Genomic DNA, 12,871 nt, shown 5'->3' with positions numbered 1-12,871 from the left:
TACCTATCATCTATCATCCACCTACCTATCATCTATCTATCCACCTATCATCTATCTGCCTCCTTACCCACCTACAGTCAGTTATACAAAGTTACAAGACCACACAAGAATTTACATGTCTCTTGATGTTCCTTAATGTCACAAAAATATAGTTCAAATCTGATTATCTAGCAAATATATTTTCTAAAAGAAAATAACAACAACAAAACCTTCCCCCTTTCATAAAAAGTCCCAATTTGTTTTTTGTATAATAGTCAACACAACTGAAAACAGCCCAACCTGAGTTTGAAATGTAATGAGGGTTTTGTGAGGTCCGCACATGAAAATGAACATCGAGAACATTAACAAGGGGGTAGACATTTTACAATATATCTTAAAATATTATTTGAAAGTAGAATATAAAACAACATGCTCCTCAATCATGTTCAAAACAGTATGTTTCTAATTGTTATTCTGATTTTTTTTAATCCTGGAAAACTGCATTTAGATGGCTAGGACATCTGGGAATGGTCTCGCATGCCTTGAACACCAGCACTTAGGAGACAGAGGTGTAAGGATGAAGAACTCAAAAATATCCTGGACTACATGACTCGGTGGACGGGGAGAACCCCAGGGAGAAGCACTGAATACAGGGTACGAGAAATAACGCTCCAGGGGCTGGGAGTACCTCTCAGCGGTGCAGCACGGGCCAGCAGACTTGTGGTTATCTGCCAGCAGAAGCCACCTCATTCCCATTTCATCTGGTGACGTAGTTCGGGGTAGAGACGTTGCCTAGTGCATGTCAGACTCTGGGTTTGGGCCCCAGTAACACAAGTTGAAAAATAAATTAAAAAGCAAAACAGCAAAATTAGCAGCATGGTACCCTATATACAGAACAGAGATTAATTTGCTCAGCTCTGAGGGTGAGGAGCCTTTTCATGGCAATTGGAAGTTTGCCGATTGAAAGGGAACAAGGTCAAAACTGAGAGCGCAATGCTCTTAAGGGATAAATGGACAGAGATGAAGATAGGAGACGCCTGTCTCCTCAGTAGAGTCAGTGTGGAGTGGAGTCTTACCCAGCAACCAAGACGTATTTTCCATCTGCTTGACCCTTTAGCCTCTCCAGCAGGGACAAACGAACTTTGGCTTTGCTCTTGCCGTAGATTTCAATTTCATCTGCAAGCAATCCTATCTCCTTGGCAAGGACATCCACAGCTTTTGGAGTCTGTCCTCTTGAAATCTCAATATCACTGGAGGGAGAGAAGAGAAGCATGAAGGAGGCAGTCGCCTCAGCTTAGGTGGTCGGCCCTCGAGGGAAAGGCATCCTTACACCCCGCCAACCCTAAATCAACCCAATTGCTTTGTGGTCCCTTTTCCCAGGCAGAATTAAACACAACTGCTAACAATTAAGATCCATGAGAAAGTGACTTTCCCTTCCCTCTCTTTTTGAGATATTATTACAAAAACACTTACCAAGGCCCTAGAGTGGTGTCAGGCACAAAGTTAACACCCATGTCACATGGAGAGGGCAATTGTGGTCTTTGCACTATGGCTATGGTAAACCCATTAGTGAGCACAAGGCGCCATGAGGCAGGGGAGTACAGAAAGGCTACTGCATGATGCGTTCTCGCCTGGCTAGCCAAAGTGCCTCTTGGCTATTCAGAAATATGGAAATGCCATTTTGTTTTATCTCCATCCATACTTTCTCTCTTTCCCACTTCCAGTCCAAAAATAATATTTCATAATATTTTATTAATTATGTAATGGCTTATGGAAGGACACAATATTCGAAACTCAATCTCAGACTGAAAAGTCAAGACCTTTATTTGGAGGGTGTCTGGGCACCAGACTCGACTGAGGTGAGCACACGGCGATGGCCAATGTGCTCAGACACGTCTCTTATTTGGGGTCAGCTTGTCCATTTATCTCACTTATCTGTCTGAGAAGGAGGACTGAGGGCACACTTATGCCCAGAGCCCTGAGTGTCACATGAGAGAGGACGGCAGTTCCCTGGCAGTCCCTAGGACACGGCGGTCTTTGAGAGCAGCGGCAGACCACTGCTAAAGGCAGCTCCTTGGCTACGGTTGTTTCCTGTTGCTACTGCTGACAATCTGCTCAGCCCCAATAAGACTCTAATTCTCTTCAGACCAGAGGACCAGGCAGTCTGACCTTGGTACAGGAGAGAATAGTAAACATGCCTCATTCCCCCTGCTCCAGAGGGTAGCAGGGAAGCTGGGAGAAGAGGGTGATCTTCGGGCCAGTGTAGGCTGAACTCTGGGTGTACTGTCAGACAACTCCCTCCCCAGGTCAACAGCATAGATCTTCCTATTTCTCTTCTCACCCACCCTTAGGCCCTGGAATATTATTTTATCTTGTCTTCCTGGCTATAGTTTTTCTCTGGTTTCTCTCCTTTTGTCATCTCTGAAACTGAGGAGCTTAAGCTTTATCTTGAAGACTTTCTACATTTCTCCCCTTATTAGCTTAAGAGCCACAGTGACATCAATTTTGATTTTTGCTTAGTTGAGATGGGGACCTGGTTGGCCCTAAAACCCTCAGCTCTCCTCCTGTATTGTCTCCTATGCTGGGATTACAGGCTCCTTTCCATGTTTTTTTCATATAAACTATACAGTCTGCATTCCTTTCCCGGTGGCTCTAGAAACCACATTTGGCTAAATAACTAAAGTAGCCCCAGAATACACTTTGGAAGATTTTGACATACAATATGATGAAATCTCTTTATTATTATTACTATTAATCTATTTTTAGGCCTCTGCAAGGATACTGTATTGGTGGCGTGCTTGTAAAAGCCAATCAAAAAGATATTTTACAAAGCTGATTGTACTGAATGGGATGAGATTATAAAGAATAGCATGCCTCCATGGAATGTATGTTAATGACCCAAAGCAAGCAAGTCTAAGATACACATTCTATTGCGAAGGTAAAAACAATCTCATGGGTACGCTTATACAGTGGTCAGGTGGCTCAATAAGGAAAGAGGTCAGTTCTGGTAACTGGGCACAGTGCACACACCTGTCATTCTAGTACTTCGGAGGCGGAGGTAGGAAGGTCACTGCGAGTATGAGACCAGCTTAGTCTATACGCTAACTACCTATGGCTCATCACCACCCCACCCCCAAAGATCTGAAAAACTCAGCCAGTTACTGAAGGCTGTATCTGTTTCAACACGGTATATGCCAGCATTGCTGGATGGGATGATCTGGACACTGGGATGAGGCAGCCAGCGATGATAACCTGGTCTCAGACAGCGCATCACACTGATCGTTCTAAACCACGCACTAAGATATAGCCTGCCTGTAGTTTGTATTTCCAGTTATGCAAAGAGAATATGTACTCTGATTAGTTAAGATCCTGGAGGAAACCCCCATCCTGATCATGACCACGTCTCTCGGGACAATCCTGAAGAAAGCCGATGCTCCCATGTGAGTGTCCTTGGCTGGTTTGCTCATCTTCCCTAGGACTAGAAAAACATCTGCACTATGCTGGTCGGTATCCTAGGTGTTCTGAGCCCTGGTCAGTACGTTCCTAATGTTGCATGACCATATTTTGTCAGATAAAGATACTGCTGTATGAACAATGAAGAAAAGCAGTTTATATGTGTCCATTTAATATAGAACATGTCACTAGGAAGAAATGAAATGAGAGGCAATCTTAATATGGATAGAATATGGTAAGTATGTCCACCATGATTTAACCAGGGAAGACTTGTGATAGAGAAATGGCATCTCCGTTTGATGACTAAAGAAAATTATCTCCCACCAAAATCCAAGTACTGGGGCTGATGATATAGCTCAGTTCATGCTTCCCTTAGAGTGTACGGAATTCTGGGTTTCATCCTCAGCACCCAAGCAGTGGTACACACATATTATCTCAGTATTTGAGGTATGGAGGCAGGGGGATCAGAAGTTCACACTGTCCTTGGCTACACATGGGGTTCAACATCAGCCTGGGCTACAGGAGACCACATTTCAGATAAACAAAAAGCCAAAAGCCTTGCGTTATGCCTCCAGTCTGGGACTGACTAGAGACCTCCATCACCGCGAAGGCCGCCCTCAGTACAGGCCAAGCACAGGGTCCCCTACCTGGGCACAGGGGAGAGAGGCTGCAGCTTCAGGGAGTGGAGCCGCCACCTTCTGTGCTGCTGTTCCCGGAGCCACCTCCTGCCGCTGCTGACCATGTTCTTCAGGGGAGAGAGAGGAAGACCATCACAAAGGAGGGAGACGGCAGGATGCCCACGTAAGCTGCAGGAACACTGAGAGGGGCTTATGAAGCCAAAGGGATCCCCCAGCGGGGTAACTATCACAGGATATAAGCAACAGTGGGACGCACTTGCCCCTGGCCTCCCAGGCTTTGTTTATGGGCTGGGAGGTATACGCACTGTTAAAACAGCTAACTATTCACAAAAGACACCAAGAATACAGACACAATTGTTCTGAATGCATTTTTAAAAAGTTATCTGTGTGTGTATGTGTGCTTATCCATGGAGGTCAGAGGCTGACATCAAGTATGGATTCTTCTAATGTTTTCCAGCATAATGATTTTTATAATAAAAGTACGATTGTTATTATTAGTGTAGGGGTGTTTTCTCTACATGTATTTGTCTTTTTGCACATGTGTGTAGAATGCCTGGAAAGGCCAGAGGTGGTTGGATCCCCTGGAACTGAAGATGGTTGTGAGCTACCATCTGGTGGTGCTGGGAACCAAATTTGGGTCTTCTGTAAGAGAAGACTGAGCCATCTCTCCAGCACACCACCTTAGTTTTGAGACACCATCTTTCCCCGAACCTGGGACCACACTGTCCCTGCAAGTCCCAGACATCCTCCTGTCTCTGTCTGGGATTACAGGCACCTGCCACTGCTCACAGATGTTTATGTGGGCACTGGGGATTAAACTCAGCCCCTCTGCTTGTGGTCCAAACGCTTTATTGACTGATCCACCACTCTAGCCCCTTGGATGGAGTTTTCCTCTCAATTAGAAAAGAAAAAAAAAAATTAAGACAACATAAGCCCACATGAAAGCTAAGCTTGGATTTCCAGCTTCCAAAATGTGTAATGCCGTTTCAAATACAACCCTTCTGCAGTCAGCTGAAATGAGTGTGGAAACCGAATTACTCAAAAGCGAGACGTGTGCATCTCCGTGTGTGTGAAATTAAGATGAACAGACATAGTCCCACAGGCTCGGGCATCCTCAGGATGCCCACTTCCCATAGATAAGTAATGGGACCTCAGAGTTTAGGCTACACAGATGACAGAGGCTTTAAAAGGTGCCTACGAACTTTTCAACAGCCCGATATGGTTTCCCTCTACAGAGGCCAGGAGACTCGCTTCCAATAAAAGCAAAAAGTGGCACCTTGTGATTTCAGAAATGCAAACAGACAAATCAGCCTAAAATACACGCTTTACTCTGTTTTGGGGTCACTCACAGTGGCGGAAGTTAACTGTAGCAATTCAAGAGGCCCTGTGGGGAGGTCCCCATCATAAGGAATCACGGCACCACCCACCAGCAACGAGGAGCTCAGGGCCACACGCCAACAGCCGTGTGTGGGTGTGCTGTCCTGGAAGTGAACTTCAACCCTCAAACAAGCCCTGGCTGACACCGTGAATTCAACCACCTGAAAGGCCTGAGGCCAGCCTGCTCTCAGGTCTCTCACACAGAAGATGATGAGGCAACACATGCTTCAAGCTTTGAGCTGCTCTATTTGAGAGTTAATGTGTCACACAGACCCTGCTTTGGGATCTGGCACGGTAGATGGTAGGCAAAGCTTCTGTGGGTCCCCATTTTCTCCAACCAGATGGCCTTGACCCCCAGTGCGAAGTGTCTAAAACTTTACCTGATAGGCAGAAAACACATGCAAAACATCAGCAGCTACTAACAAGACACCGAAACTCAAACGGCCGTGTCAAACGAACCTGGATCCGCAGAGCTGCAGCAAGGAGACTCACTCTGTCTTCTGCAATGAGTCCGTCCACAGCGACCCCAGGAGTGGCCCCTCTGAGCTTCCCTGTGGAGACATTGGAAAGGAAAAGGCTTACAGTGTATCTTCACTGATAAGCAATCGCCCTTAGAAACCCAGCCCACACGGTGTGCGCCCGTCATCACCCAGGGAAGCTGGGAGTCAGGAAATGTCTACAGGCCAGTCACAGCCTGGAGGCTCTTGGCTGGGCGGTTTTGTATGTTACATCAATGTCCATGTCCATTTAAGGTGTTAACTAGGGATAAACGTAGGCACGGCTTAACAAAGCACACTTGTGCTTGAGAGACGTGTCACACCAAAGGACACAGAAACTTCTAGGCATAGTCTCTTCAAGTACCCTAAGTGTCACACTGTTATCTACAAAAACGAGTATGGGATTAACGGGATGTGGTAGCCCAGCCCTGTAAAACCCAGCACTTGGAACGCTGAGGCAGGAGGATAGACAGTTTGAAGCTATCTTAGACTACATAGCTAAGTCTAGGCTACCTAGAATAAACCCGTCTCAAGAACATAGATAAGAATGAACAGACATAGAGACACAATAGTGCTTCAGACAGTTGTTCTAGCTGGATCTGGTGGCTGTAATCCTCGTTCCCCAGGAGGCTGGGGTAGGGGTGACTACAAGCTCGGGGCCAGCCTGGGGAACACAGCTGGGCCAGCCTGGGAACACAGCTGGATTCTGTCTCAGAATTAAAAAAGGAAAAGGAATGAAGCTCCAGCTCAGCAGTAAAGTACTTGCTTAGCATGGTTGAGGCCCTGGGTTCAAGGCCCAGCACCTCCGCCCAAAGCCAATTCACAACATTCGTCATAGAGGCAGCATGGCTTGCACAGCAGGTCACAGACCTATGCAAGACTCACGCCTCCACCTCTGACCCAGCCCTGCCTGGGTTGTGAATCAGCCTATCAGAACTGTGTGGCGTGAGGTGTCACACACATGGTCCAGGAGGCGCACGGTCTAGGATGCTCATTTTAACTCTCAGGTGTCCTTGCTACCTCATGTTTGGATTTCTGACACACAGTGGGCCTTCATCTTTTTACCAGAAGCCGTAACCTTTACAGTATAACATGAGAGAAATAAACAGAAGTGACTTTACTTGTGAACACAAGGCACAAACAAGAGTGAAAAGCACCTAGAGGATAAACCCTAAAACTGTGACTAGAGGAAGCTTCATTAAAAAAAAAAAAAAAAAGATTCCTGTCAGTTTATCTAATATATGTAAAATAAACTTAACTCAAATAAAATCAAATGTAGAGAATTTTTCAAACAATATGACAGAACATACTTATAATTTGTAGATTATATTTTCAAAGTAATAACTGTGGGTTTTGGTTTGGTTTGGTTTGGAGACAGGGTCTCATTATGTAGCCCTGGCTGGCCTGGAACTTACTATGGAGATAGACCAGGCTGGCCTCAAACTCACAAGAGATCTGCCTGTGTTTCCTCCCAAGTTCTGAGATTAAAGTCACTATACCAGCATAATTGTGGAGTTCTTTACACAGTGTGTGTACGTGTGTACTTGTTGAAGGGTGGGTGAGAGTGTGTGTGTGTGTGTGTGTGTGTGTGCACGCGCGCCCAGGCACATGAACCAGAGACCAGGAGTGCACATCAAGCGTTTTCCGTGGTCCCTCCCTACTTGATTTAGGGGGCGGGATGCTGTTGCATCCGGAGCTCTTGGGTTCTGCTGGCCCCAGGGATCGCCTATGTCTGCCTCCAGGGTGCTGGGATTACAGGTGGCCTTGGTGCCCGCCTGGCGTTTATGTAGGTGTTAGAGAGCTGAACTTTGTTCTCAAGCTTTTGTGGCAAGCACTTAACCTAATGAGTCATCTCTGCAGCCCCATAGATTTTTTTTGTTTTTTTTTTTAATTATCAAAAGACCATTTCTGTCATAGAAATATGACTTAATTTCCATCAAAACCAATTGTGTTTTAGGATATTAACTCTAGGGATTATTTGATGCTCTCTTGGATCTGGGATATCTCTAAACGCCCATGTGCAGGGGGCTGCTTCATCAGCCCATGGCTCCATGGCAACGTGTTGGCATTTTAAGGAGGTGTGACCTAGCGGAAGGTCTCTAGGTCCCAGCCTTGAAGGAGACTCCGCGGCACCAGACCCTTCCACTCTCTACTTGCTTTCGTGCCACCTCTCCTGCCGTCCTGTACTGCTCCACCACAGGCCCGGGGCAACAAGGCTGGTAACCAGGGAATGGACTCTCAGAAACCATGACCCAAGACAGACTTTCTTCCTAATCAGTTGATTTTCCCCGAAACTTTGCACAGTAACAGGAAGCAGACAAACACACCTGGTTTTCAAATTTGGGAAGCACAATTAAGAATTTCACGTTCACCCCTTTTAGCTAACAATTATAAAATTTATTAAAAGAAAACAGGCATGTAAAATGCTTTGGCCTGTATCCTCTCTCAGAGAAAAAAAAATGTCCCTAATAGCAATGTTTTTGAATTAAGAAGCAATTTTCCTAGGTTCTGGGCCACTTGACTCTTAAATTATCCACTCTGCTGACAGTTCTTTGCAAGAAATTGCACAAAACACTTAAGGGTATGTGTTCCATGATGTTCTATTGTCAAATTCATTAAGGGTGTTGGAAAACTGTATCCCACATGTATACTTTAAAGATTAGCAACACTTCGGCTCTATAAATCACAGCTGGGCAGAGGACAAGAGTCAAAGGATGGGAGAGATTTGTTTTGCTTTGTTTTAACCACTAGAGACCTGCTCTTAAAATCCTGTCCAACTACTACGGAAAAGAAAAACGACTGTTTATTCTCCTGTCTTTAAGCAATGGAGAATTAAGAACGCCACATTCCAGGGGCTGGTACCAATTTGTACATGCGTGTTCCCAGAACATCAGGGGCACAGTTACATAGTAAAGAATTCTTATCACTTTAGGCCCTTGCGCAACGCAGAGCTCAGGAAAAGAACTCTGCCGAAGTTTTGAAAAGCTGCACAATGGCTGCTCAGCTGGCTCATTGATGACTTCAAGGCTTGATGAGCCATGTGAAGAGCAGGTGGAAGGGAAACAAAGCACCTTCCAGCCCCAAGGACAGCTGGACAAGGGGAGTAAATCTGGAAGAGCAAACAGTACCACGATTGGACCGGAAATGGTGGGCAACTTGTGGAAGACAGCAGCAGGAATGAACAGAGCCATGAGAGGCCTAAGTGGAGGGAGGGGCAACCCCAGAGCTAAGAGAAGCCTGAGACCAGGTCAAACCTTGCCTTCTGCAGGGACCCAGCCCTAACCCTAAATACACTCAGCAAATTCTAAAGGACGTAGCTGAAGCGGTCGGTGGCAGAGCACCAGCTCTGCCCACAACAGCTGGGCTAGCTGACTATGTTTACACACACACACACACACACACACACACACACACACACACACACACTTTACAAGAACCTTATAGAGCCCAGCAGCTCTTTTCTTGAAGTGCTTGTGTAAATTTCAGCAGTGCTTGGGTTATCATTTCCTTTTCTTTCAGTTAGATTCAAATAAAACTATGATTTTTTTTAAGATGGAAAAATGTGATTGGATACTTTTATTTGATTTTGTATACTCATTTATTTGGCAGGTTTGCTTTGATAAATTTCGTATTCTTTCTGGAGTAGGGATAAATATTGAGACAGAATTGATTCCAGAGAATCTGAGACCACTAAGATGGGGATTCAGGGAAGTGGGACTACTTTCTCGGTAGTCCCATTAACATTTTGATGCTAAGGAGGCTTGAGAAAGGAAACCTCAGGTGCTCCACAGACTACAGCAGGTCCTATCCTGGGTCATTTCAGCTTCCCACCAAATACTCTCACTTAACTCATGGCTCTTTGTGTATCCAAGGCCAACCTTAAGCTTCCCTGATCCTCTTCCTCCACTGCCCCAGCACTGGGATTCCAGGCGTGCACCACCAATAATCAGAGTTTATGCCAAGGTGCTGATCTAACCCGGGGCTTGTGTGTGCCAGGCAGGAAGTCTACAAGCAAAGCTACATTCCCCAGCCCTTTAAAAGGTAACTAACTGGATGTAGTGAGAACGAATTAAAAATTGAACTAGAAAACTGGCGGGATATCTCAGGGCTAGATCTAAGAGAGGGGAAGAGCTGGACAACACAGACATGGTTCTCAGGATAAAGCTCAAGAGTCAGGAGGACGCACCCTCACCTTATCCCTAACACAGAGGATGCTTAAACCCCAGGTCCATCCAATTGCTCATACTCTTTCAGAATCTCCCCACCTTCTTCCTTCCCTGGACATAACTTACACACACACACACACACACACACACACACACACACACATACACACACACACACACACACACCACACACACATTCTGCAGCTGTGAGGTGGGGCCTGTGTGCTGGAAATACAGCAAAATGAGAGAGGTGCAGAAAGTGAAAGTGAACCAACATTCATCGGCAGCTACTATGCAAAAGGCGCTGAACCTGAAGGAACACGTCATTTATTCTTCTCAGCTTAGTTTCCCTTTTACATTTTATCCTCAAGGAAACTGAGGATTGGAAAGCAGAAGTGATTTCCTCAAAGCCGCACGGCCTAAAGGTGCAGTATAAAGAAATTAAAAGAAAAATCAGGACGTGTGTGTGTGTGTGTGTGTGTGTGTGTGTGTGTGTGTATGTGTGTGTATGGGGCGGTGGCAGGTGGAACCAGAGAGATTAAGTACATGCGCAGAAATTAAGAGCATGTACTGTTCTTGCAGAGGACTAGGGTTTGACGGGTCCCAGAACTCAGTGATGACTTGAAGCCACCTATAACTCTAGTTCCAGGAGCATCTAAAGTCTCATAGTTATGGCGGCATCTGTACCCTCTCTCACACACAACTAAGAGAGAAGGAAAGAAAAATAAATCCTGAAGAAAGATCCAAACAACTAACTCTGGTTTGGTGGTACATGCTTGTAACCTCAGCCTCAACAGGCTGAGGCTGGAGGATTAAGAGTTCAAAGGGGACCTCAGCTGAACCATGAGACCGCCTCAGAAACAACAGAAATCTCACACCAATGAAATCACTTCTTTTTGACTAACATAACCCAAGATCCATGCAGGCCCTTTCCACTCCGGCAAACTCTGCTTTACGGCCACAGAAGGGAAAACACAAGGTCCTCATTGACCACACAGTTTATTACCCAAGCCCTGGAGATAGCTCTGGACTTTTCTCTCACTACACACCATACGCCACTGTCTCAGCATGAGGTGACTCTGCAAGCTTGAGAGAAACACAGAGACGCTGCTGCTTGATCCTGTCTTCTCTGGGCCCACGACTGAGGACCAGCTTCTCCATCCTGCTCAGCACACTGGCTCCTCTACCTTACAACACTGGCTACAAAGATGGCGTACTCAGGGCAGGTTCTGTTCTTTGGCAACCCAGGCGCTTCAAGGTCACGGCATTTCTTCCTTTAAACATATGTTTAAGTAATGAATAATGAAGAGCTTATAGCCAGAATAAAGAATGTAGAATTTCTGTGTCTAAATTTCACATGTTCAGTTCATGTGACAGTGGAAGGAAAGGGCTGACTGAGTACAAGTTTTCTGAGTACAAGTTCAGGAACCTCAGCTATTAGGAAGATCGCCCCCAGGCTTAGGCATCAATAAGAGGCAGAGCTACACCATGATCACCCCCGGGTTCTGTCTGCCTGCGGAGTGGGAGCATCTGCATGATTACAACAAGAAAGAACACGTCACTGAAGATCCTCCCTTCACCAGCCACAGGCCATAGGCAATTCTGGCCTTGAGTTCCGGCAGAAGGCCTTCCCTCTTCCGTAACGATCCCCAAACAGTCTACTTGTCTGTTTCATGTGGCTCACCTGTTCACTGTTCACACTCAGCCTCTACTGAGCCTCCTTGGGGCCAGGCACTAACTGGCTCATGTGACATTCCAGAACCAACAAGAAAAGTATCATAACGGGACCAGGTAAATTTAAGATGAACTAGCTACAATTATTCTACCTATAGAATAATTAATTCAATATAAAAGGCTTCTAGTCTTTTATGCCCTTCTGAGTACTGAAACATTAAAACCTAATGTTTTTTTAAAATAAAACATTTATCTATTCTTTGAGACTTTCATATAATTAACCCCAGTCAACTCTCCAACAAAAAACCTAATTTTTTATTAATTATTATTATTTTTGTTTATTTGGTTGGTTTGAGACAGGGTCCCACTATGCAGCTCTCCAGTGGCTTGGAACTTGGTAGGTAGACCAGGCTGGCCTAGAACTGAGAGAGATCCGCCTGACACTGTCTCCTGAGTGCTGGGATTAAAGGTGTGATGTCCTTAGAAATAGCTTTATCAAAACCAAGAGTTCTAAAAATAAAGCTTTATCAAAACCAAGAAACACTAAAAATAAAGTTTTCATTACACAAACTATATCACGTTTTACATAACAGCAGAGCTTAAAGACAGTGCAAAAGCATATTGAGGTAGATTCTGTTTCCAGCTAGCATTGTGCCAAAACAGCTCTCAATATAAACGCAAGGCCTCTACTCCTGAGCTACATCCCCCAGCCTCCGCAAAACATGTGTCTTATTCTTTTATTTTTTCATATTACATTTATGTATTTATATCTGAGTGTGTGAGGGTGTGTACGCCATGGCCGTGGTTTGCGTGTGTGGAGGTCAGAGGTCAACTTGATGGCGTTGGTTCCTTCTGCAGGCAGGGCCTGCGGCTTGCGCTCAGGTCATCAGGCTCGGTGGCAGGTGCCCGTATGCACCTAGCCCACCTGCCAGCCCCAGGAGCGTGTGCGTCTGCCCTCACACTCTGCCGCCCCTCGACCTGCTCCGTGCTCTGTGCTTTCAGAGCAAGTGTTCAGAGGTCCCCGTGAGGAGAACTCTCGACACCCAGGGCTGATCACTGCTGTGGCCTTCCCAGGACCGCCATTTCC

General features: G+C 45.7%; 1 protein-coding gene across 1 annotated transcript in view; it reads right to left on the bottom strand.

The window, feature by feature from the left end:
• Positions 1-12,871, bottom strand: part of Mthfd1l (methylenetetrahydrofolate dehydrogenase (NADP+ dependent) 1 like) — a 170,168-nt gene that overhangs the window by 126,168 nt on the left and 31,129 nt on the right. Inside the window, exons 9-11 of the mRNA XM_055616128.1 lie at positions 5,907-5,998; positions 4,080-4,177; positions 1,056-1,229 (exon numbers count right to left, since the gene is read on the bottom strand). Coding sequence (XP_055472103.1) covers positions 1,056-1,229; positions 4,080-4,177; positions 5,907-5,998 — 364 coding nt within the window. The remainder of the gene's footprint in view (positions 1-1,055; positions 1,230-4,079; positions 4,178-5,906; positions 5,999-12,871) is intronic.

Source organism: Psammomys obesus, unplaced genomic scaffold, assembly GCF_907164565.1.
Source record: "Psammomys obesus unplaced genomic scaffold, mPsaObe1.curated_primary_1811, whole genome shotgun sequence".
Classification (NCBI taxonomy): Eukaryota; Metazoa; Chordata; class Mammalia; order Rodentia; family Muridae; genus Psammomys; species Psammomys obesus.
The sequence above is the reverse complement of the archived record's forward strand: the minus strand, read 5'-3'. Positions and strand labels throughout refer to the sequence as shown.